The sequence below is a fragment of the Pinus tabuliformis genome, chromosome Q (genome assembly GCF_031772625.1).
Source record: "Pinus tabuliformis cultivar Carrire ecotype Pingquan chromosome Q, CPIR1, whole genome shotgun sequence".
In the NCBI taxonomy this organism is placed as follows: domain Eukaryota; kingdom Viridiplantae; phylum Streptophyta; class Pinopsida; order Pinales; family Pinaceae; genus Pinus; species Pinus tabuliformis.
The window spans coordinates 663,573,553-663,599,446 of NC_142296.1; the positions used below are offsets into that span (position 1 = coordinate 663,573,553).

A 25,894-nucleotide genomic window follows, 5' to 3' on the forward strand; every position below is an offset into this window, starting at 1 on the left:
CTCTTCCATAAGCCTCTTCATCATGTTGGATGTGAATTAAGTTCCCCGATCTATCACAATTTCTCTTGGAACACCAAAGGGAGTAAAAATAGCCTCAAAAAGAAAACTAACTACAGATTTTTCGTTAGCAAAAAGTAATGCTTTGGCTTCTACCCATTTGGTGACATAATCAGTGCATACCAATATATACTTTTTCTGTTTGGATGGAGGATTAATAGGTCCAATAAAGTCTAAAGCCCATTTTTCAAAGGGTTCAATAAGTACCTGAGGTTCTAATTTTGAGGGGGCAGGCTTCCCTACCCTTTGGCAGCTGTCGCATCTTCTGACATATTCTTTAGCATCTTTGAAGATGGATGGCCAATAATATCCTAAAGAAAGGATTTTATAGGCTATCCTTTTGTCAGCAAAGTGTCCACCACACGGCTCATCATGACATGCTTTGAGAATATCAAGCATTTCATCTTCCCTGACACACCTCTTGATCATAAGATCTGGCCCTGTTTTACACAATTTGCTAGTGATCCATGAATATCTTGCACTATCTTGAATAATCCTTCTTTTCTCTCTAGGAAATAAATGTGAAGGTAACTTCCCTGTAACCAAGTAGTTAGCAACATCTGCAAACCAAGGAGTTTGAGTAGTTACTAAAAATAGATATTCATCAAGAAACTTATCCTCAACCAGAGAGTCTTCTTTGATATTTTGAATCCTAGACAAGAAATTAGCGACTGTGTTTTGTTTTCCAGGTCTATCTAGCACAGTATTGTTGAATTATTGCATAAGTAAAAGCCATCTTGTAACTCTGCCATTAGTAATAGGTTTATTCATCAAATATCTAATTACAAAGTGATCTGTATGAACAAAAGTTTCTTAGCCTGTTATATAGTGTCTGAACTAGTTAATTGCATGAACAACAATTAAGAATTCTTTTTCAGCCACAGTATAATTCAACTCAATGGGAGTCAAATTTTTACTTGTGTAGTAAATGGCATAAGGAATCAAATCTTTTTGTCCCAATACAACTCCTAGAGATGTATCTAAAGCATCTGTAGAAATATGGAAAGGAAGTTTCCAATTTGGTCCTCTTAAGATAGGTGCTTCAAATATTTTTGCTTTCAAGGTTTCAAATGCTAGTTGGCAATCAAGATTCCACTTGAATTCACAATCTTTTGTAAGAAATTTGAAGAGTGGAGATGCTACTTTGGTAAAGTTTTCTATAAACCTTCTATAATATTCTGTAAATCCTAGAAAACTTCTAACATCTTTTTGGTAATTTGGAATTGGTAACTTAGAGATGACTTCAACTTTTGATTTGTCCACTTTAATCCCATCCCCTGAAATGTGATGTCCTAAAACAATACCTTCTGTAAACATCATAAAGAATTTTTCATGGATTAGTGAAAGGTTTGTTTCTTTACATATTTTAAGGACTTTTTCCAAATTTTCCGAAGCTTCTTCAAATGTGTTACCATAGACTGTAAAATCATCCATATATACCTCTACACAGTCATGTATTAGATCAAAAAAAATTCCTAGTACTGCTCTTTGGAATGTTGCTGGTGCATTACATAACCCAAAGGGAAGCACTCAGTAGGAAAAAGTTCCCAAGGACAAATAAATTTGGTTTTATTCTAATCCTTAGGTGCTTACCTTAATTTTATTATAACCATTAAAACCATCCAAGAATGAAAAATACTTTTTACTTGTTAATGTATCTAATACTTCATCTATGAAGGGCAACGAAAAGTGATCTTTCAAGGTTTCTTTATTCAATTCTTTGTAATCAATGCACACCCTCCATTTACCATTCTTTTTAGGAACAATTACTAAAGGAGAAACCCATTATCTCTTCTTGTTGTAGTTTCTCCAAGTTTTTGTTTATATTCGATGTTCTACCTAGAAAAATTTCAATTGTAGAGCTACCAAACTCTTCCATAGAATAGAGAGACATTTTCCTAGATGACAAGTATTCAACATTAGATTTTTCCTGGAATTGTGCATGATCATATTCTGAAGATGTTTCAAAATTTTCCAATGTGTTCAAAATTTGACTATCTTCACTAGATTCTGATATAGTAAAGATAGGCTGAATGACATCTTATTCATCGATCCATTCCTTGTCATCGATTTCTATGATTGCTTTTGCTGGAGGATACAAAGTAAATTTCTTTGTTGAATTACCATCAGAAATGTACATGTCACCAGATCTACAACTAATAAAAGCATCAGTTATGGCTAGCCAAGGTCTTCCTAAAATGAGTTGGTGTCCTCCAAGATTATTCTCAGGAGTTAAAATTATGAAATCAAGAGGATATTCCCAAGAATCTAAGGACACTGAAATGTCTTCTAACACACCATCTGGTTTGATTATTGATCTATTTGCAAGTTGCAGTAAGGTAGGTGTGTAAAGAAGGTTAGAAGTTTAAGCTGCTCCATAGTTTGTCTACTCATAATGTTTACTGTTGCCCCTAAGTCAATCAATGTGTTTGGAATTCCAATCCCATTTATATGTGTCTTGACAATTGGACTTCCTGGATCGACATATTTCTGCATGGCAATCTTTCCCATCATGATATCTGCTGTCTTTCCTACCAAGTGAATTCTTTTGGTTTCTCTTGTTTTTCTTCTTGCTCTTTTGATGCTCAACTCCTTTATTGTCTTTGCTAGAATTGGAATTTCTCTAATGGCTTGTAACAAGGGAATTTGTTACAAACATTCTTTAATTCATCTAGGAAGTCATAATTGGGCAACAAGATCTGTTTTGCCACTCCTCTATCAATTTGTAATCTCTCAGGAAAAGGAGTTGTAGAAGTAGATGCTGGTTGCTCAATGACAGGAGTTGTGTTTATTGATTCTTTTTGTTTTCCTTTTTTAATGTTTTTGTTTTGGAGGGATGACCCCTCAAAACTTTTCTTAACTTTCAAAGAATCCTCCTTAGAAGCGTCTTGTTCTTGAATATCTATAGAAGGTTTTTCCTTTTCTAATATCCTACCAGTTCTAAGTTGAACATCATTAATATCTAGAGGAGCAATCATGTAAGTATGAAATTGTTGTCCTTCTACCATGTAAGCATTCTGAGGGTTTTTATTATTGGGATTTGGCAATGGTTGGTCTAGTAGCTGACTTGTTTTTTGTTGAATTGGAAGTAAGAGTTGATGATTTTGACTTTGTTGTGGAAACAACAATGAAAGGTGAGGGCTTTGGTTTGGAAGTTGTGGTTTCTGATTTTGTTGCTGATTTTGTGGGGGAGGATAGCTCTGATAAGATGGAGGATATTGATAATATTGAGCAAATCTCCCATAAGGATTTTGTACCCTTTGTGCCCATGGTTGAGATTAATACTGCGTTTGAGGTTGAGGCCATGGTTGCTGCCAAGAATTCCAGTTTGGTGGGGGTTGAAAATACATTGGATAAATCTTTGATTTTGTTGCCCCTGCGAAGGTCTTCTTGCAACAAAATAAAGAGGTTCTACAAAATTTGGGACTATTTCCTCTTGAAAGATAGCCTTAAGACTTGGAATTGAAGGACAACACTTGGTCTCATGACCTTCTGAACAAATCATACAAGTTTCTACAATTTTTGCATCTAAAGGACATTACCTTAGAGCATGTTTCTTTCTACATTTTGGACAAAAGATGGCCAAAGCATCAGCCTCTGTTTTTTGCTTGTTTTGGATTTTGAGGGTGTCTAGTTGCTCACTAAGGCTCCCTAAAATATTAGTTTTAAACTCATCAAGCATATTACCAATTTCTACCCTACTTATAGATCCGATTGTGGATTTGTTTGCTCTAATGATAGAAAGATCTCTCGGTCCTTTCCCAGTTTTAGATTTCCCTCTTGAGAGATGAACACATAGTTCTACTATGTCACTCAATGGAAGTTGAGAGATGTCTCCCTTCCCCATCATGTTAAGGATATCTATCCATTCATCTCTAATGGCATTTAACAAAAGGGCTTTCAAGGTTTCTTCATCTAAGTTGTTCATTTTTTCTCTTTTCAAATTGTAGTTGAATCTTTCAAGCAAGTCCTCTAAGTTTTCGTCTTCCTTTTGCATCATTTTGAAGACATCATCCTTATGATTGGTAGGCATATAATAATCCAAGTATCTATCCAAAAATGTTTGTTTCATGTCATTCCATGTTCTAATGGATTGAGTGACTAACCCCATAAACCATTTCAAAGCAACCCCTTTTAGTGTTGAAGGGAACAATTTGAGTTTTTGAGAGTCTTCTAGATAGTCATAGGTTCTGCACAAGACTTCAAACTCAAACAAAAATGTTTCAAGGTCCTGACTTCTAAATCAATAAAAGTTTGGGAGGACAGATGGTGAGATGTTTTTCATTGTGGTATGTGTTTCCTCATCTACTATGGGGAATCCAAATGAGTTATCTATTTCCCTATTTCCACTGCCTCCTCCATTATTACCTCTACCTCCTCCATTGTTTCCTCTACCTCTCCCTCTACCCTTTCCCCCAAAAAGTGAGAATTCTCCATCTTGTTCTTCTTCTGCCATTATAGTTTCTTCAGAGTCCTCTAGTTCTTCTATTTATGGATTATGGGAGAGAGTTTCTACTTCTTCTTCTTCACTAGGTGTTCCTACTTCCTCAACTACAAGAGGCTCCCATGTAGAGGTGAAAAAGGTCTTCTCTCCTAAGTCTATTTTAGTAGATGAAGTGGGAGAATCTTCTAACTTAGTTTCTACCCCTTGAATTCCAGGAATCCTATGGTTGGGAGTATGACTCTCGGATGGAGGTGTGTCTTTCCTAACTCTTGGTGGAGTAGGTGGAGTTGTGAAAATCGAACTTTTGCCCCTAGCTATAAATCCACCCCTAGAGTCTCTTTCTCTATGTATGTCATTGTTTTTTTTTCTTTCTATGAATGTAAGAAGTAAGGCTTCCTAGTTACAATTCCCCAGGAACGGCGCCAAAATGTTCAGTCAATTTAGTGTCCTAAATTGCTACATAAATTATCAATTCGGGTATCGTAAACTGATGAAGTGTAGTGCACTATATGTGCTAGATGACCCTTCTTACCTCACTATTTTTGAGTTTATGTTTTTTTTGGGGTTTTGCTCTTTTGATTCCTAATGTTCTGCAATGTAATCTACAAAACCTTAATCTACTACTGCTAAGAATCTAGAGAAATGAAATGAGAGCTAAAAGTGCTTTAGGTAATATTTGGAAGTAAAGATTTTAAACAAGAAAATGACAACAATGCTTCTCTTCTTGCTATTATAATTGTTTCGAAAACATGAACTAAAAGGACTTAAAACTATTATCTACTCAATTACAAAACCAAAGCTTAAATGAGAAAATGAGATTGCAGTTATTTACGATAAACCAAAAATCAAATACTGGAAATAAGATTACCTCTACTGTCTAATCTATTGCAGAATCAAAGCTTCATGAACAATTGAAGATGGAATTGCAGCTAAACTAAGTGAAAAAACTATAATTGAAAATGAAGTTACAATTATTCTATTATGAAAGCAAGGCTAAATGAAGTATTGTTGTCACTCTACTACACAATTTAGGGAGAACTACCTCCTTGTGATAGCAATTTGAGAGATTTCATTCTTCATTATTCTAAGAAAAGTAAACATAAAAATGCAGGGAAAGACTCATTCATAAATAAAACATTTCACCACTTAGTTTTGGGATTAACCATCAACTGAAAGGGATTTTGGAAATATTCATTTATATCATGAGTTACTAAACTGATAAGAAAATGGCATTGAACAGCTTAACTCAAAAACTGATAAACAGCAAATGAAATGAATCAATTTATGCTACTAACATCAACTTAACACTACTGGTAAGAAACTAGAAAGCAGTGAAAACCAAAGGACTATTCTGCACTGAAATAAAACTACTCTGAGTTAGTGAAAAGATGACACAAGCTACATTATAAACAGAGTTAGAAAATGATTATAAACATTATGGAAAAAAACATAGTGCATTTACAATTGAACTATGAAAGACAAAATAGAAATAAAATATACCCTTGACCATGCAGGGGCCCTCTGTAAGGTCTCGGATTATGAGCACTCAATCAATACACCAACAACGCTTCAGGTATCCATTTGAAAACAAAGTCTTTATATTAAAACAGAGAACTAAGTTCTTCACACTACAAAGTGGAAATCTAAACTATTACATAAGAAAAACTTGAACTTGTTCTACGTTCTACATGCTGGTATTTATAGAAAAAATATACAATTGTTTTGAAGAGAGAAATCAGCTACAACAAAACACGTAGACATGCCAGTATGTGGAATTCTTGTCCCTGGTTGCTTGAAAACATAAATCTATGGTAGTGGCTTGTTAGATTCTAAGTGCGCAGGTGGTATATGAAGTCCATGGCTTCAAAAGATTGCTTCGGATCCCATCACTGAGAAACGTGTGCAAAACAGAGTCTTGTTTTCCATAGGTTTCTATAGTTGACTTCCCTTTGACTGGAGTCCTCCTCATCGAACTAGGCCAGATGGACAGGATACAATCCATGCTCTGATGTTTTCCAAGCTACCCATGTGGTCCTTTTCCTCTCTGACACCTGTAACCTACAAAAGCATGGAGATGGCTGCAGAACAGCTGATTAGCTGCAGAATGTGGCTGTGTTCCATAGCTGAAAGACAAAAAACTATTCAAATATCAAGCATAACAGTATAACTTGTAAATCACTGAAATATACTCAATGTGTAATGGTTTTTGATGATTAAGGATGCATTTTTCATGGAAAAGAAAAGAAAGAAGGATGAGAAAGTTGCTTATCGGAAAGGCAGTTTTGGAACTCAACATGTTTTTAAGTAGTTTGCAACAACTTACTATCAAATTGGATTTTAATCACTGATCCAACAAAAACCAAACCAAAAATGTGTTTTATTGATTGTATTTCATTTACTCTAGCAAAAACCAACCTCGACAACGTCTCCATCCTATAGACATGCTCAGGAACCACTCGATATATTGTCAATATCCTTTTTTGGCCTACAAAATACATCAAACGAATTATATCTAGACCGAAATATATCATAGAAAAACTATACAGTTGTTAAAAGAATAGTCACATAAATTATTTGGGCCATACTTAACCGAATGATGGGTCAATGGAAATTCTTAGACTTTCCTCTATGGGTTTGCATTTTATAGTATATAAGAATTTTCTTTATTTTATGGGTTAGGGGGTATCCATAATAATATTATCCCATTCCTTACATGTTTTATGTTAGTTAAGGTGTAGGTTGGTTTGCCAAATGGAAGGCCTTTGCTACTTCTTAGTTCATTTTTCATATTAGTTTGAGACTTTAAGTGGAAAATTCCTAGTTCTAAGTATGCTCTTCCCCTTGCACCCTATGTGATTTGGGGGAAACAAAAAGGATTTGGGAACCATTTTTCTCCTCCCTTAGGATCATAGAAAAATCAATTAGTTTAATTAGGCGAAAGCAAGTATTATGTCATAAGCATATTTTTCCTTTGGTGCAAGTGAAAATTCCATATAATTTAATTAGTTGCAAATTGTAAGGATCACAAGTTATCTACATTAAACAATTTATTAACATATGTGATTAAAACTTATCACCTTGCACATGCTTCACCCCACACAAAAGAGATTCTCTTAGATCCTATTCCAAAAATATGCTCTTCGACTTGCACTCATTGTTATTGCTACAGATTTTGTAAGGTAGTTTATCATCACTTGTCAAAAATCAATTTCCTATAGTGGCACACACAACTTTGCCCACACTCTAAGTGGAGATACAATGTAATGTATAGGAGGAATTTTAATCTCTATGATTTTGGGAATCTCAAGCATATGAAAGTTTCTACTTCCTTCTTGCCTAGCTTGGAGCTTCTTTCTAATTGAAATTTGACCATATGGTTTTCTATCTGGTCAGTTTTAATGTCCATTTTTGATGAATATTCCTCACGTTACAGGGTTCCACAAATTTTTGTGAGAAATGACATTTTTTGCACATATTGATTACTTTGGATATTTATGTAATGGAATTATACATAGGCTTATTGCAATAGAAATGTAAAAGGCTGGTTTAATGATTTTGATAATTCAATCTAGCAGATTTAATTCAATCTTTATGCAGGACTCAAGAATCTATTTCTGAGCATTGATGAAATGGAGCTTAACATTGGACTTATTGAAGCAGTTATTTTCGAGATAAAGGAGAGGGATAAGATTAGTGGCAATCCAAACGGTGGAGCCACTGACCTATCTTGTACTCCAGAGCTTGCCATGTTAGAATGTTTTTAAAAAGGGGAGATCATTGTACACCAATCTGTTGATGAGCCTAACTAGCCTTGCTACATTCCTTGTATTCTAGTGGAATAATTTGGAAGAAAAAGTATAGCTAGACACCATCTATATCACATAGTATGGCATGCACAACATTTATTTTATGCAATGTGATCCACAATTGAAAGGTACTATTATCAATGGAAGCATTATGTGGAAGAATCCAACAGGCTATTTTCGACGCAACTTAACACATTTATTTAAATTCTATGGTTTTGTCGTTAGCCTACCTTATTATTGAACTTATATGTTTTCTCCAATACTTGTGCTTCAAGAATGATATATTACATCTTCAAAATTGTATAGCAGCAGTGATATCCCTTGGAATGCTTTATATGACCTTGTGGTATTTTGAATATGCCAGTTTTAATGCGGTATTTTTTATGCTATTACGAAAAATGTCTCTTGGATTCTCCTTCTTGTGTTTTCTATGGGTTATGTTATGGTGTGACCTACTCTTGAGGGAATTACATCAAAAGTTGTTCTTCTTGGAGCAATCTACACTGTAGCTTCAGAGGAATTAGAGCTTGTAGAAAATGTTGGGAATATAAATGATACTTATGGAAGTTTCAAGAACTTTCTTTATATTCACTACCATTGTTCTTAATACTTTACTTATCATAGGATTTTTATCCTTTTTGTTATTAAAAGGGAAGGGACAATATCTCACAATATTACTTTTACCATCTTACTATTATTTATATAGTTTTCATAAGCATAGATTTTGTAAGTATTATAGAAAAAATCAAGTAAATCATGGAGTGGAGTTTCTTTTTGACATAGGTTACTTCTGATCCATTTTAGTTGTCATGATTTTGATTTGATATAAATTGCACTTAACTAATTCATTGGATGAATTTTTAAAAGCCCATAAATCATACTGATCCATTTTAGTTGTCGTGATTTTCATTTGAAATAAATTGCACTTAACTAATTCATTGGATGAATTTCTAAAAGCCCATAAATTGTACTGAGAACATTATGGACATAGCTTTTGATGTAATCCTAAAAATAATGAGGCTTAGAGATGAATGTGATATCACCATTTATTATTTCATTTCGAGCGAATAATGAGATCATTATTCCACAAAACTATTTATTCAAAAAAAGGAATCCAGATGTAATTTGACCATAAAGACCTCTTTTTTAAATTCTTAGATACAATATGAGGAAAATCTCAAGGTCTTGGAACTCGGTTAGTCTCGACAAGGGGATTTTCTTGTAAAAATTTTTAATAATAAGTTCTAGTCTTCACATAGATACTTGAAAAACATTTAGGTCGACACTTACCATATAGACTTTGGTGCTTGATTTTCATTCATTAAATCATCAATACAAGTCTCCACAGATGCTCTTTTTGTGAAATTTCATTCAATTAAGTCATCCCTTCGAGTATTGTCAGAGCTTTCCTTTAGTGAAATTTCTTTGTTATATGCCACCATTTTGTTATATATATATATATATATATATATATATATATATATATATATATATATATATATATATATATATATATATATATATATAAAGACCTTGCTCCTACCTTGCCTTCATTATAATATCCATACAACAATGTTCCTCATTAAATTCCCCAAATGAATTGGATACCAATGTTATAATCAATTGAAAAACTTTGTGCATCATCTTAGGTTTCTTAAGTTTCTTTGGAGATGCTTCACCTTCATTCTTTTAACCCTGTGTTGATTTAGAAGATTGGGCAGATATGGAGCATGCCTTTTAGTGTCATTATGGCTTTGAGCTCTCTAATGGATAGAATATGCACATTCAGGTGCAATGATGGTAGACTAGGAGATCCTTTTATTGTCTAATATGGAGGCAATTGATTGAAGGGTCGCTTGGGTTTGAGGCTTCTTGCTAGCTGTGGAGCCCTATTGACACACATTTTCCCCTTCATCTTGGCTAGCATTTAAAGCGAGAGGGGCATATTAAATAACTTGAGATTCAAGGATTATAGTGTACAACCTAACCATAACGATGCAGTCTTTAATATTATGCTTCAGGCTTTGGCAATGGAAAAAGGTTTTGTTCAAATTGACAACTCAGTTAAGGATGTAGTCTTTAATATGGTGCTTGAAGCTTTGACAATGGAAACATGTGTGGGTCAAATTGACAACTTGGTTAATGATGTAGTCTTTAATATGGTGCTTCAAGCTTTGATAATGGAAACATATGTTTGTCAAATTGACAACTCGGTTGCATCAGTAACGACATTAAAAAATTCCATCCCCAATACAAGGCAAAGATCACGTACAATATTAACGTAATCAAGAACCTTGTGGACGTGATCACCCTGCCAAGGATTGCAATTATTAATTAAATTGTGAAGTACGAAGAAACAATCTAGTTTATAACTAAATCCCATATGATGATTTATAGATTAAATGAAAAGGATTTGTCATTTTTATCATTTAACTTAGAAATGATTATAACCCCTTCCAAATTTAACTAAATCAATGAAAAAGGCTAAAAGATGATTTATAAATAAAATTCCAAGTCGAGACCATAAAGGAATATGTAATAGATGATACTATTAATTCTAGAACAAATTAAAATGCATATGGACCAAAGCTACTCAGAAATATCACCTTTTCTCTTTGAATTTCTTGAAACTGTAGAGGAAATTCATCAAACTTTTTCAATGATCAGTTCTGATCATTAAGTTTTGAAGTTATAGTTTCATTTAGTTGCAATTTTCCACAAATTTCTCAACAAAATCTTCAGTATTTGTACTTGAACATCCAAAAACTACTTGATCCCCTCTTCCTTTTTCGACCAAAGCTATCCCAAAGGTGGTGTAAAAGAAGAAACTTGTTCCTTCACCATGCTTGCAAGATTTTTAGGCTAGAAATACAGTAAACATATTTACTAACCTAAGTAGCTAAAAAAAAGTGAACGCTGCAAGCTAAAGAAGAGAATGGATGCACTATAACTGTGCACAAAAAGCATGATAATTTTGGAGATGGTAAGAAAAAATGTTTGCCAAGTATATTAATGAGGAAGTATAATTGTGCACAATCCTTATGGAATTATGCATCCTTGAAAATGATTACTTTCAAAACATTTTTTTGAAGTGCGTAGTTAAAGTCAAGACAAGCATTATAAGCATAAGAGGCCTGGAGTGGGTAGGCACAATAAGCGGGAAATGGACCAAGGAAATAGTTTTAAACTAGACAAAATCTAGATTACATAACATATCATATCTCTCTTCATCTATGTTCTTCCATATGTGACTGTCTTACAAATTTTCTTTTGAAACATCTTATGCAGTTGCTATTTAATTTATTAGAACCTGTATTTAATCTCTATGAGAATAATCTATATGAGAATATTTTTAGTAGTCATGAGAATGGATGGATGGAGGGCTCAAAAGTAATTATAATCTTTTTTTCTTTTACATTTAATTAAAAAATGTCATTAAATTAAATAAAAATAAAATTTTTATAAAATATTTTGATTGTGAATTAAGTTATGGTTTTTGGGTATGTTGTATTGATAAGCCATGGTATTGACCAATGGTATGGTATTGGCCCATCGTATTGTAATGGAATAATTAAAATATTAGATTCATAACATAATAATCAAAAGCCTAGATAGCCCATGGTATTGTAATAGAATAATTAAAAGCTCAGATCCATAACATAATAATCAAAAGCCTAGATGGCCCACAATATTGACCCATGATATTATGATTTTCTTTTATAGCAATGCATTTGTTAACTAACCATTATTAGTATAGCACCGACCAATGTAACTTATAATGTTGTAGTATTTTACATAATATAATGACATTTGGATAATTATATCACATATTTTATGCCATAATTTATGGATATGGTTCTAATATGTATGTGTATTTTTCGATATTCGTGGAGTGATTTTTTAATCAAAAAATAAAATCCTTCAAAATAGCTCATAACATATTTACCATGATTTAATTCTGAACATAATTTAAGGAATTCTTTAGATAAAAAACTCGATAGATATAACATTTAATAAACATTACTTAAACATGTTGATTCTACATTTAACAAAACTTGGCATACTATCTTTCTTACATTATGCCTCACACTTACACATCTCCCTATATTGAGCTATAGTGCGTCTCATGAGGGAGATGTTGTCTTGTAACTTTACATTTAGAAATAATAAAATAGTACTTACATTAACAAATTAGAAAATAGAGTGAAAAGCAATGTCACCTATACTCAATTTCCAACTTAATTTAACATGAGCTAATTAAGGTGGGGCTAGAAAATTAATTTACTTTTTAATGAGGGAGAATTTTATGTTTTTTATTTTATTCTTTTAGTTTTAGTTTTACTTTTTTATTTTGATTGATTCAAATTGTTAAAAGTTAGAACATCCCCCCCCCCCCCACCTAATGTTAAATGTTAGAAAATCTCCCCCCCTAATGTTAAACCTTAGAACATGTCCCCCCTCCTCCTAGAGAGTGTCTCTTGGCACGAAAAATAAAAAATATTAATAACAAAAATTATTTTATTAATTTAAATTAAAAAATTCTTATATTTTTATTTTGAGGGAAATGTGTAATTTTTTCTATTATTAATATGGAATTCAATTACGATATTTAAAATAAATAAATAAATAAGGTTTATATGAGTTTTATATATAGAGAGAGATTTTATTCTATGAGTAGATTCTTTCTAATTCAAAAAGCACAATTTTGTAATTCTTTGAGTACTTAATATAGAGTTGACATGTAACATTTAAAAAAACATTAGTAAAACACAGACATATTTATATAGAGAGAAAAAGATAGATACATATATATAGAGAGTGAGGAAGCCCACACATGTATCAATGTTTTAATGTGAGAATGTGAAACATAAATAAAACATTAGAACATAGTTAAAACATTTTTTTTAGTTCGTTGTTGAAAACCAACATAGATCCATCTTAATTGCAAATCTCTCAACATTTAATAGAACAAGAGCTAATATAGATCTATGCTAGTTTATAAAAACATTGCACAAGTATCTTTGTTCATGTTTTCTATTCATTTCATAAGTGTAAGGTTTATAAGGAAAAAACATATGTTTAATGATATGAAAAATTTCCCAAATAACCTTGTAATTGATTTATAATCCATAAGATCTTTTGGGAGGACAATGCACCCACCATAATGATAGGTGTAGTCTCAACTTTATGATGGATCATAAATCCCTTATATAAGTTATTCTAAAAATTTTCCACAAAATGAAAATTTGTTAAAATATCCACTCTAGTATTAATAAATTTAATGGTTAAGAGTATGTGTTTCCTCTTAAGATGTCACACATTCAAATAAAGGGTGTCATAGGGAAGAGGGTACCTTGTCTAAGAAACAAGAGGTTTTAATAAACTAAAATTGTCATGACTTTAAAAATAATTTATTAATAATAACATTATTACATTATTATTTCAACTTCTTTAAAAAAATTGTTTTCCATATTTATGGTAATTCACCCAAGCTAATGATGGGTGAAGTGGTGGGTGAAGTGTGGATTGGATCGATTATAAGTCCATTTTACAGCTTTTCCAAAAATCTTCTAGATAACAAGCAATTGTGAAAAACTTCATCTTGTTAATATATGTTTAATGGTTAAGAATATATGTTTCCTATTAAGATGTCACATTTTCAAATAAGTTCAAATCTAAAGAGGGTTAGAGTATATATGACTTTATAACACTTCTATGTATGTATGCCGAGGTTAGTCTTTTGTGCTACAAACAAGGGGGTGTCATAGGGATTGTCTCGCAATCAAGGATTTTGCCATACACCAACTCGACCATGACCTTCCAAATAGTTGTTCATTATTATTATTATATTCTTTGTCCAACCAAATGGTATAATAACCATCCACTACTACAAGGTAAGTTAATAAGTGGGTGAATTCAACTTTAAGATTTTTTTTTCCATGTAAGTGAACACATTCAACTTATTTTAAAAAAATGTCCATATTTATTTAAATAAGTTGTTGATATAATCCACAAATTGTTAGAAAAAATAAATATTTAAAGTAAATAAAAACAAACCCTACTCCTAACCCACTAAAGTTCTCAAAGATAAAACCACATAGAATACCTAAAAAGATAAATATATCAATTTCACTGAGAACGATTGGTCCACATACAATAAACCGTCATCTTATTAATATTTAAAAAATAAATAAATTCACAGAGAACAAATCAGACTCCGAGCCCACTCTAGTTTTTTCAGAAGAAAAAGTTGTATATTGATTATATTAAAAATAGTGGAAAAATATATACATTATGGAGAAAATGACAATATATCTGACTAGAAGAGAAATAGTTGGAGCTATACATCTAACAGATTCTTTCTATCAGATTCATTGCCCGCATGTATGATGATAGATAAAAAATGAAGACAGTTTGAAACGTATGATTCTAATGCAGAGAGGTAAAAAGTCAAAAAAACATAGTACCTGGTCATATGACAGTATTTAGTGAACGGGATCATGAAACATACCAGGATAGTTACGGATCTATATATCCTGCATAGAGAAAGGATGAATAAAGTATGTGTTGGATTCTACAGTGATGTTCAGGTGCCACACACCACATTGTGATTGCAAGCCTTTCTTTGAAAGCTCATCCGCCACCTCGTTTTGAGAACGCTTGATATGAGAGATAGGAAAAGGTGAAGGCTTCCACAATGTTGAAATCCTGTGCAACCATCCAGATAGATTGTCATTTTTAACAGACTGGAACCAGAAACATGCTCAATGATGATTTTGGAGTCCCCGAAGATTTGAATAGGGCCAGTATCCAAAAAAGAGCAGAAGATGAGAAGACCATGTAGAGCCATGGCCTCAACTTTTTTGTTAGTCCCACGGCCTCCATTCCAGTAGATAGAATAATGCTGGTCCTCAGTAATGCATATGTAAAAACCACAGGCACATCGACCATCTTTTGCAGCTCCGTCAAAATGAGCCCGCGAAAAGATATGCTGAGGAAGGACGTCTTCATTAGCATGTGGCTTCAAATTCTGGGGGATATATGGGAGGATAGAGAGATAAAAGGGGATGATTTTGATTAAGTGCTTGAAATCCTCCTTGCAGTTTTGAAAGAGCTTTATGTTTCGCCATTTCAAAACAAACCAGCGGACAATAAGTGGAATAGGCTGCCATATGATTTTTTGGGCACCCCACGATTCGAAAGAAAAAACCACTCTAATTACAAAGATAAAACCACCTAAAATACAACAAAAAAATAAATATATCAATTTAATTTAAAATAATTGACCCGCAAAATGAATGCTCCACATATTAATATTTAAAAAATAAATAAATTTACCTATAGTTCATTTTCAATCACACTGAATTGAAGTTATTGAAGTAATATTCTCATTGTACTGAGATAAAAGAGGAAGCGAAAAATGACCGGAGAGAATTCCCTACTTATTAGGCTGATAGGCCTTCCTTTTGAATCAGTTCAGTTGTTAACATTTTTATTTTCTGATTAACATGTGGCATACTCTGATCTGATTGACATGTGCCCCTCGCACAATCCCATCGCACTGTAATTTGACAGTAGTCTTTCTTGTGGATTTCCTTGTAATTTGGCACTTGTCTCTCTTGGTGGCGGTGGTTTCATCGACGGCGGAGGGCGGAGATTGACCCATGAAGGTTAACTCTTTCATTGTGTCGTGGATGCGTCCTCTCAACGCCCGCACCTCCGTATTCCTTCAAAAGTTGATTGTCTGTACTTGCCTCCCCGTTTTCCGCAACGACCCATACACATGCTGTTTCACTCGCTGCAGGAGGGTGTTCATAATTTCGATTTATTTTTGTGGTGCACGACCAACAAATTTTCCTGCAGGCATGATGACTATTATCCCTCATTCAGTTAAGGTAGGCGAATGTAATCCCCACGCGATGACTATTATCCCTCGTTCTGTTAAGGTACGCGAATGTAATATTTATGTGCGAGGAGATGGAAAAACATTCGGGGAAGAATGCAGTGTGACTTGGAGAACTGTGGACTGCCTCGAGGAAAGCAGTGAGAATGGGTGCGAGACGTGGATTTGGGTCGAGAGGCTTGAGAAATCGCTCTGTGGAGTGTCCGGGCTTGTATTCGTGACATGAACTATTATATTTTCAAACTGTATGCAATGGACGTTTTGGAGCGAACTCTTAAGCATAAGGAAGCGCAATATTCTTTTTTAGAATGTATGCATGATTTTGGTCCAACACTGATTGCTTTCATGTGAACCATATACAGTTTGTAAAACAATATAGGGTGCTCCAGAAAGCATGGACGAGATAGGTTTTGTATATCTAGAGTCCGGTCTGCTGCAATTATAGAACATGGACTTGTTTTTGAAGGCTTGTATGAATGTAACTGTGGCACAATCTTTTGAGTTTCCCACTTACTTGTACATGCATGGACGAGATAGGTTTTGTATATCTAGAGTCCGGTCTGCTGCAATTTTAGAACATGGACTTGTTTTTGAAGGCTTGTATGAATGTAACTGTGGCACAATCTTTTGAGTTTCCCACTTGTACTGTGTACATGCCCAATGACCAGCCTCTTGGTACTATGATGTGTGTAAACGCACATACCTACTCCAAATCTGAAGCCTCGAAGGTTGGAAGCTGCATTTCTTCCACTGCAACAAGGAAGTTCCTCACATTTTCAAAATACTGAATCGCAGATAAGGCTGCCCCATCAGGGAAAGGAACCAGAGGACGTGGACTTTCTACTACCTGGGATAACGTCAAGCAAAAATCAATGAAAAATGATGTTCGTTAAGAAAATTGTTTAACTAGATATTTTCAACGAGATATAGAAATTTTGGCTTCATTCTGCAGATCAAATTTCTCTTTCACGAAAGCCACAGTTTTGTGTACAATATACAATGACATGAACTATTTTTCTTTCAAACTATACGTAGTGGACGTTTTGGAGCAAACTCTGAAGCATAAGGAAGAGCAATATTCTCTTTTCAGAATGTATGCATGATTTTGGTCCAACACTGGTTGCTTTCATGTGAACCATATACAGTTTATAAAGCAATATAGAGTGCTCCAGAAAGCATGGACGAGATAGGTTTTGTATATCTAGAGTCCGATCTGCTGCAATTATAGAACATGGACTTGTTTTTGAAGGCTTGTATGAATGTAACTGTGGCACAATCTTTTGAGTTTCCCATTTCCCACCTACTTGTACATGTCCAATAACCAGCCTCTTGATACTATGGTGTGTGTAAACGCACATACCTGCTCCAAATCAGAAGCGTCGAAGGTTGGAAACTGCATTTCTTCAACTGCAACAAGGAAGTTCCTCACATTCCCAAAATACTGAAACACAGATAAGGCTGCCCCATCGGGGAAAGGAACCAGAGGACCTGGACTTTCTACTACCTGGGATAACCTCAAGCAAAAATCAATTAAAAATGTTGTTTGTTAAGAAAATTGTTTAACTAGATATTTTCAACGAGATATAGAAATTTTGGCTTCAGTCTGCAGATCAAATTTCTCTTTCACGAAAGCCACAATTTTTGAAGTCGTAATTTCAACTGCGCACGTACAACCCCAACACCACCGCAGTGAAACCACAAACCGTCTGATGCATTTCGGACCGCTTTTGCGGTGAAAGCAGTTTCCGTATAATCGACTCCGATCCAACAAATTTCAGCCACGTGTCCTCAGCCATTTTTGCTTCCGTATTGGTTTATCGGACGCTAACGTTCAGCACAAAGGAGCCTCCCGATATTCATTCCAGCCGTCCGATTGCCTTCATCGATCTCCGCCGTCCATCAGTGAAACCTGCATACGAGCATACATTAATTACATTGCGTGGAGTGAAAAATTAAGTTTGGTTGACCGCAGTTTTTATTAATGCATTGTCATAGGTGTAGGTAATGTATTTAAGTTTTTATATACGGCATATATTAACATACATAAAAACATGTTATATGTTTTTTTTTTGTCATGTTGACCATTGTAAAAAAAACGGAGGAGCAGCGAAAAACAATGTATTAATTTGCACAGCAGTGCATAAAGGAAAAACAGGGGAGCGCGTAGCATAAGTGAAGATGCATGGGAGTTTAGTTTTGTGAATGCATAGCAGTGCAACGTAAAAGTAACCAGGTTGAAATGTAGGTTTTTTTATAGTCCAAACGAAGTGGAGCACATAATATTTTTGAGGAAGCATATGTAAAATTTCCTTACAGTAGTACATGTAAAATTTTTATTACACCAGTAAATGTAAAGGGGTTTTACAGCAGTAAAAGAAAAAGAGAATTTTACCCAGCAATGTAAATTCTCAGGAGGAGACAGAGTTTTGTTTTTGTTGGCTGAATGTATTTTTGGTGAATCCCTCTCAGTAAAAGAGGATGAATATGTATCAGGCATTATATTTTAATGAATAGAAATCATTTTCTGGGTATGTAATACTCTGTTCTCAGTCATTTTTTTTTAAAGCTTCCCTGTGCAAAAGATCCTGTGGAGAGAAGGAAACAGAGCATTGCCTCTGTGTGTTTAGTTTTTTTTGTTTTTGGGATTTTACCAGAAAAATCCCCAACAGTGGTATCAGAGCTGGTTTAGGCTCTTTGAAGGTGTTCAAGAAGCTGAAGGGAGGAGTCTTTTGTTGCAGCAGTAAATCTTCTCCAGCAAAGTGAAGTCTCAGGCAAAAGATTCAGGTATTCCTCAAAGTTTTCTTTTTGTTACTGCTGAAACAGTCAGTGTTTTAAAATACACAGTCAAGAAATTGAAGCATAGTTGAGGATGCAAGGAATGGCCAGAACAAGCACTAGCATGGGTATGTTTAATACCCAGCTCCCACAGTTTAATGGGAAAAACTATGACTATTGGGCCATAACCATGAAAGCCCTGTTTGTCTCTCAAGATTTATGGGAATTAGTTGAATATGGGTTTGAAGAACCAGCAGATGAAGAAGAGTTTAACAGTTTGACACAGGCAGAGAGAGATCTGCTAAAGAGCAATAGGAAGAAGGATGAAAAAGCCATTGTATTGTTGTATCAAGCAGTGGACCAGAGTGTGTTTCGAAGGATAACAACAGCTAAGACATCCAACGAAGCATGGCAAACCCTCAGAACAACCTATCAAGGCATGGAGAAAGTGAAGACAGCAAAACTACAATTGCTGAGGAGAGATTTTGAGAATCTGAGCATGAAGGAGTTAGACAATATTGACTCATTCTTCACACATGTGATTGGTCTGGTCACACAGATGAGGACTCATGGAGAAAACCTTGAAGAAAGGAGGATTGTGGAAAAACTGTTGAGGGTCCTACCCTCATAGTTTGATGTGATTGTCACCACCATAGAAGAGACAAAGGATCTCTCAAACTTTTCAGTTGATGAGCTTCATGCATCACTGATAACACATGAGCAGAGGTTGAGTAGAAATGAAAACTCATCTCTAGAACAAGCCTTTAAGACCTAGATGTCTTTTGGAAGAGGAAGAGGTCAAGGCAGAGGAAACAAGAGAGGAAGAGGCAAAAGCCAGAACAGAGGTGGAAGGAACAGTCCAGCAAATGCTCAAGGAAGAGGCAGCAATCCAAATCAGAACCAAGGCCAAGGCAGCAGCCAACAAAGAGGACAACATCATGCTCAAGGACAAAGGTATGAAAAATCCAATGTCCAATGCTATTATTGTAAAAAATATGGGCATTATGCCAGTGAATGTAGGAAGAAACAACATGATATGAGTAATAGACAAAATGCAAGTGTCACTAGAGAAAACATCAGTCAAGATAATGTGTTGTTAGCTTGTAACATGGCTGAAACAAACAGTGAAGACATATGGTTTTTAGACTCAGGTTGCAGCAACCATATGACAGGAAACATAGCCCTCTTTTCTGCTTTAGATCAGAATATAAAATCAGAAGTCACACTAGGAACTGATAGCAAAATTTCTGTTATGGGAAAAGGAGAGGTAAAAATATTTACAAAGAAGGGTGAGAAGAAAACCATAGCAGATGTCTACTATGTCCCTGGAATGAGATGTAACCTCTTGAGTATTGGACAGCTTGTTCAAAAGGGTTACAATGTTTTCTTTGAAAATGATGTATGCACCATCATGGATATAGCACCCAGCAAACGATGCATTTATGAAGTGAAGATGACAAGGAACAGGATGTTCCCTCTTAGAATAAGGGTAGATTTGAAAAACAAAGGAGAAATTGCAGCAGTCACTCAAGAGGCTTTCCAAAGCGTGCCAAAGGATGAAAATTGGTTGTGGCACTTGAGATTTGGACATCTCAATTTTGGAGGTCTAAACTTGTTAAGCAGAAAAGGAATGGTAAGAGGATTACCATTGATAGAGAAACTAGACAGCCTTTGTGAAGGTTGCATTTTAGGGAAACAACATAGAGAAAGTTTTCCATCAGGTAAAAGCATAAGGGCAAAGGCACCCTTAGAGATCATCCACTCAGATTTATGTGGACCGATACAAGCTCCATCATTAGTAGGCAACCAATATTTCGTAACATTTATTGATGACTTTACAAGAAAAACTTGGGTATATTTTCTTAAAAACAAAAGTGAAGTGTTTGAAAAATTCCGAAATTTCAAAGCACTTGTGGAGAACCAAAGCGGGCTGCATATAAAATTTTTGAGAACTGACAGAGGAGGTGAGTATATCTCCAAGGAATTCCTACGATTTTGTAGAGAAAATGGAATTCACAAACAGTTTACAGCTAGGTACACCCCACAGCAAAATGGAGTTGCTGAAAGGAAAAATAGAACCATCATGGATATGGCGAGGAGCATGCTGAAGGCAAAGCATTTTCCAAATGATTATTGGGCTGAAGCTGTAAATTGTGCAGTGTATATTTTGAACAGGTGTCCTACAAAAGCAGTGTTGAACAAAGTGCCGGAAGAAGCATGGAGTGGGAGAAAGCAAGGTGTCACCCACTTGAAAGTTTTTGGATGTGTGGCCTATGCACACATACCAGATCAGCTAAGGAGGAAGTTGGACAGCAAAGGGGAGAAATGTATCTTCATTGGATACAGTGAGGAATCCAAAGCTTACAGGTTGTATATCCCATCTACCAAGAAGTTTTTTGTCAGCAGAGATGTTCAATTCATTGAGGAGGAAGCTTGGGATGGAAGCATAGAGAAAACAGTGAATGTTAAAAACTGTTTGTCTCATGATGAAGATGATGAGGAGGTGGCTGAAATGCATCCCCAAACAACAGCGCCAACACAAGGACAGCAAGGGACACCATTGAGGATAAATGAAAGTGCTTCTCCAAGCACATCACAAGGAGGAAATTCAAGTGCATCTTCAAGCATTTGCACACCAAATGAACGAGGTAAGAAGTTTAGAAATCTAAGTGACATTTATGATGAAGGAATGAATTCCTTGTTTGCCTTGTATTGTCATGTTGATGATCCTATTCATTTCGAAGATGCAATTAAAGATAAGAAATGGATAGAAGCTATGGATGAGGAGATGAATGCCATAGAGAGAAACAAAACATGGGATTTGGTTGAGCTACCAAAAGGCAAAGAAGTCATTGGAGTGAAATGGGTTTACAAGACCAAGAGCAATGCTGAAGGTAAAATAGAAAGACACAAGGCAAGGCTGGTTGTCAAAGGGTACAAGCAGCAATATGGGAGAGATTATGAGGAGACTTTCGCACCGGTTGCAAGAATGGAAACCGTGAGAGCAGTGCTGTCCATAGCAGCTCAAAACAAATAGAAAGTTTACCAAATGGACGTGAAGTCAGCATTCCTAAATGGAGTGTTAATGGAAGAGGTTTACATTGAACAACCTCTAGGTTATGAGAAGAAAGGTGAAGAGCACAAAGTGTGCAAATTGAAGAAAGCTCTTTATGGGCTGAAGCAAGCGCCAAGAGCATGGTACAGCATGATAGATTCCTATCTATTGGATAATGAATTTGACAAGTGTGAAGGAGAACCCACCGTCTACATCAAAGAAAAAGATGGTAAAATTTTAATTGTTGTCTTATATGTTGATAATGTTATTTTCACAGGTAATGATGACCAGCTCATTGAGAATTTTAAATCAGTCATGAAAGAGGAATTTGAAATGACTGACATGGGTTTCTTGAGATACTTCTTAGGCATAGAAGTAGATCAAAATGAAAAAGGAATTTTTATCTCACAAGCTAGATATGTAAATCAAGTATTGGGCAGATTTAAAATGCAAGAATGCAAAGCAGCGATCACTCCCACAGTAATGGGATTAAAACTCAGCAGAGAGGACAACAGCAAGGATTTTGATCCTAGTTTGTACAAGAGTATTGTTGGCAGCCTTATGTATTTAACAACTACTAGGCCTGACATTATGTTTGCTGTTAGTTTAATTTCCAGATTCATGGAGAGGCCAAAGGAAGCACATTGGCAGGCAGCAAAAAGAATTCTGAGGTATGTCAAAGGTACCAAAAGGTTTGGAATTTTATATACTACTTCAGAATGTTAAAATTTAGTTGGATACACTGATAGTGATTGGGCTGGAAGTGTAGATGATCGGAAAAACACTTCCGGTTATGTTTTTCATATGGGTTCAGGAGCCATTTCATGGGCTTCTAAGAAGCAGTCCATTGTAGCATTGTCTACAGCAGAGGCTGAATATGTGGCAGCTACAGCAGCAACATGTCAAGCAGTTTGGATGAGAAGAATGTTGAGGAGCTTAGGCCAAGAGCAGGCAAAAGCAACAGTGATTTTTTGTGACAATAGCTCAGCTATTGCATTGTCAAAGAATTCAGTGTTTCATAAGAGAACGAAACACATTGATACAAGGTTTCACTACATCAGAGAATTGGTGAACAATGGAGAAATTATCCTAGAACATTGCAGGACTCAAGAACAGGTAGCAGACATCTTGACAAAGCCATTGGATCAGAAAAGCTTTGAATTTTTGAGAAAGTGTCTGGGTATGACTGAATGCCCAGCAGTTGAAATTAAAGGGGAGTGTTGAAGTCGTAATTTCAACTGCGCACGTACAACCCCAAAACCACCGCAGCGAAACCACAAACCGTCTGATGCACTTCGGACCGCTTTTGCGGTGAAAGCAGTTTCCGTATAATCGACTCCGATTCAACAAATTTCAGCCACGCGTCCTCAGCCATTTTTGCTTCCGTATTGGTTTATCGAACGCTAATGTTCAGCACAAAGGAGCCTCCCGATATTCATTCCAGCCGTCCGATTGCCTTCATCAATCTCCGCCGTCCATCAGTGAAACCTGCATACCTGCATATGAGCATACATTAATTACATTGCGTGGAGTGAAAAATTAAGTTTGGTTGACCACAATTTTTATTAATGCATTGTCATAGGTGTAGGTAATGTATTTAAGTTTTTATATACGGCATATATTAACATACATAAAAACGTGTTATATGTTTTTTTTTTTGTCGTGTTGACCATTGTAAAAAAAAACGGAGGAGCAGCGAAAAACAATGTATTAATTTGCACAGCAGTGCATAAAGGAAAAACAGGGGAGCGCGTAGCATAAGTGAAGATGCATGGGAGTTTAGTTTTGTGAATGCACAGCAGTGCAACGTAAAAATAACCAGGTTGAAATGTAGGTTTTTTTATAGTCTAAACGAAGTGGAGCATATAATATTTTTGAGGAAGCATATGTAAAATTTTTCTAAAATTTTTATTACACCAGTAAATGTAAAGGGGTTTTACAACAGTAAAAGAAAAAGAGAATTTTACCCAGCAATATAAATTCTCAGGAGGAGACAGAGTTTTGTTTTTGTTGGCTGAATGTATTTTTGGTGAATCCCTCTCAGTAAAAGAGGATGAATATGTATGAGGCATTATATTTTCTGGGTATGTAATACTCTGTTCTTAGTCATTTTTTTTAAAGCTTCCCTGTGCAAAAGATCCTGTGAAGAGAAGGAAACAGAGCATTGCCTCTGTGTGTTTAGTTTTTTTTGTTTTTGGGATTTTACCAGAAAAATCCCCAACAATTTTGTGTACAATATACAATGACATGAACTATTTTGCTTTCAAACTGTATGCAGTGGATGTTTTGGAGCAAACTCTGAAGCATAAGGAAGCGCAATATTCTTTTTTCAGAATGTATGCATGATTTTGGTCCAACACTGGTTGCTTTCATGTGAACCATATACAGTTGGTAAAACAATATAGAGTGCTCCAGAAAGCATGGTCGAGATAGGTTTTGTATATCTAGAGTCCGGTCTGCTGCAATTATAGAACATGGACTTGTTTTTGAAGGCTTGTATGAATGTAACTGTGGCACAATCTTTTGAGTTTCCCACTTACTTGTACATGCCCAATGACCAGCCTCTTGATACTATGATGTGTGTAAACGCACATACCTGCTCCAAATCAGAAGCGTCGAAGGTTGGAAGCTGCATTTCTTCAACTGCAACAAGGAAGTTCCTCACATTCTCAAAATACTGAATCGCATTCTCGAAATACTGAATCGCAGATAAGGCTGCCCCATCAGGGAAAGGAGCCAGAGGGCCTGGACTTTCTACTACCTGGGATAACCCCAAGCAAAAATCAATTAAAAATGCTGTTCGTTAAGAAAATTGTTTAACAATTTCTGCGTATGAACCTCTACAATAAGTAGATCAACATGTTATTAGCGCAGGCATAAATCAACTATAATGTTTGAACATACAGACATATAGACAGTTCAAACACAAAACAGAGCAGCCTCTGTTGATGACAGGAAAGGACCAACCAAATCCTTCAAACATGTGAAAAGGGATAGAATTTGCATCCTACCTTTGGCACTGCCCCTGGAATAACCTTGTTGAGAACATTACAAAGAATGAGACCATTATGTAGTCCAAGGCGAAATTCTTCCTCTGTTGGCTCATTTGGCAGTAAATCGGTAGCTCCATCAACCATTTCTCGCAGCCATGCTGCAGCTTGGTACCTTCTAGAAGCTGCATCATACAAATGTGCATATATCATATCAAAGGATCTAAATGCCTTCAAGCTTTAGACCTGTAAATGAAGAGCTACACTAGTATAAAGCTTTAAACATTTAATTTTGGTGCTTCCGAATTCTGAATTGTCAGTCAAGAAATCAATATCCATTATCTCTAGAAAGATGTATACCCAAATCAAACAGCTTGAATACTCCAGAGCTTTAAATATAACTACACGAATAATTTTAAGTGCAAGCTTCGCAGAAACGATGCCGCAAGGAATGTATATGCTATAAGCGGTATAGACATAGATTGCTAATGCTCAATCTTTAAAGCTCTGAATATGTATAGATGAATCAAACGGCTCAAATGCGCGAAAACTTTAAACAGGCCTATTAACAGAAGAAATTATTTGTCTTGAACATACACACATGACTTGCAACATATCAATCCTTAAAGCTCTGGCAAGCATATGTTTATAAACCAAACTATTGGAATGCTCAAGCGCTTAAATGTGCTTTCACGGAGTAGCATAAATTGTAGAACTTGAAACTTGAAAGCTCTGGCAAACAGGTATTTATAAATCAAATTGTCTTAATACTTAAGAACTTGGGTTTTCTCTCACGTACTCGCATAAATTGCAGAAATTTAATCTTTAAGGCACAAATTTCCGAATTAAAGGGATCGACAGAAT

The 25,894-nt window shown here is 35.2% G+C and overlaps 1 protein-coding gene across 1 annotated transcript; it reads right to left on the reverse strand.

Annotated features, from left to right (window-relative positions):
• Positions 1-23,501: 23,501 nt before the first annotated feature.
• On the reverse strand, positions 23,502-25,369 carry LOC149221289 (kinesin-like protein KIN-14G). Its single transcript, XM_089387351.1, has 4 exons — positions 25,315-25,369; positions 25,052-25,215; positions 24,637-24,801; positions 23,502-23,528 (listed from the first exon to the last, which is right to left on the reverse strand). The coding sequence occupies exons 1-4, from the start codon at positions 25,367-25,369 to the stop codon at positions 23,502-23,504; spliced, it is 411 nt and encodes a 136-aa protein (XP_089243477.1).
• Positions 25,370-25,894: the final 525 nt, after the last annotated feature.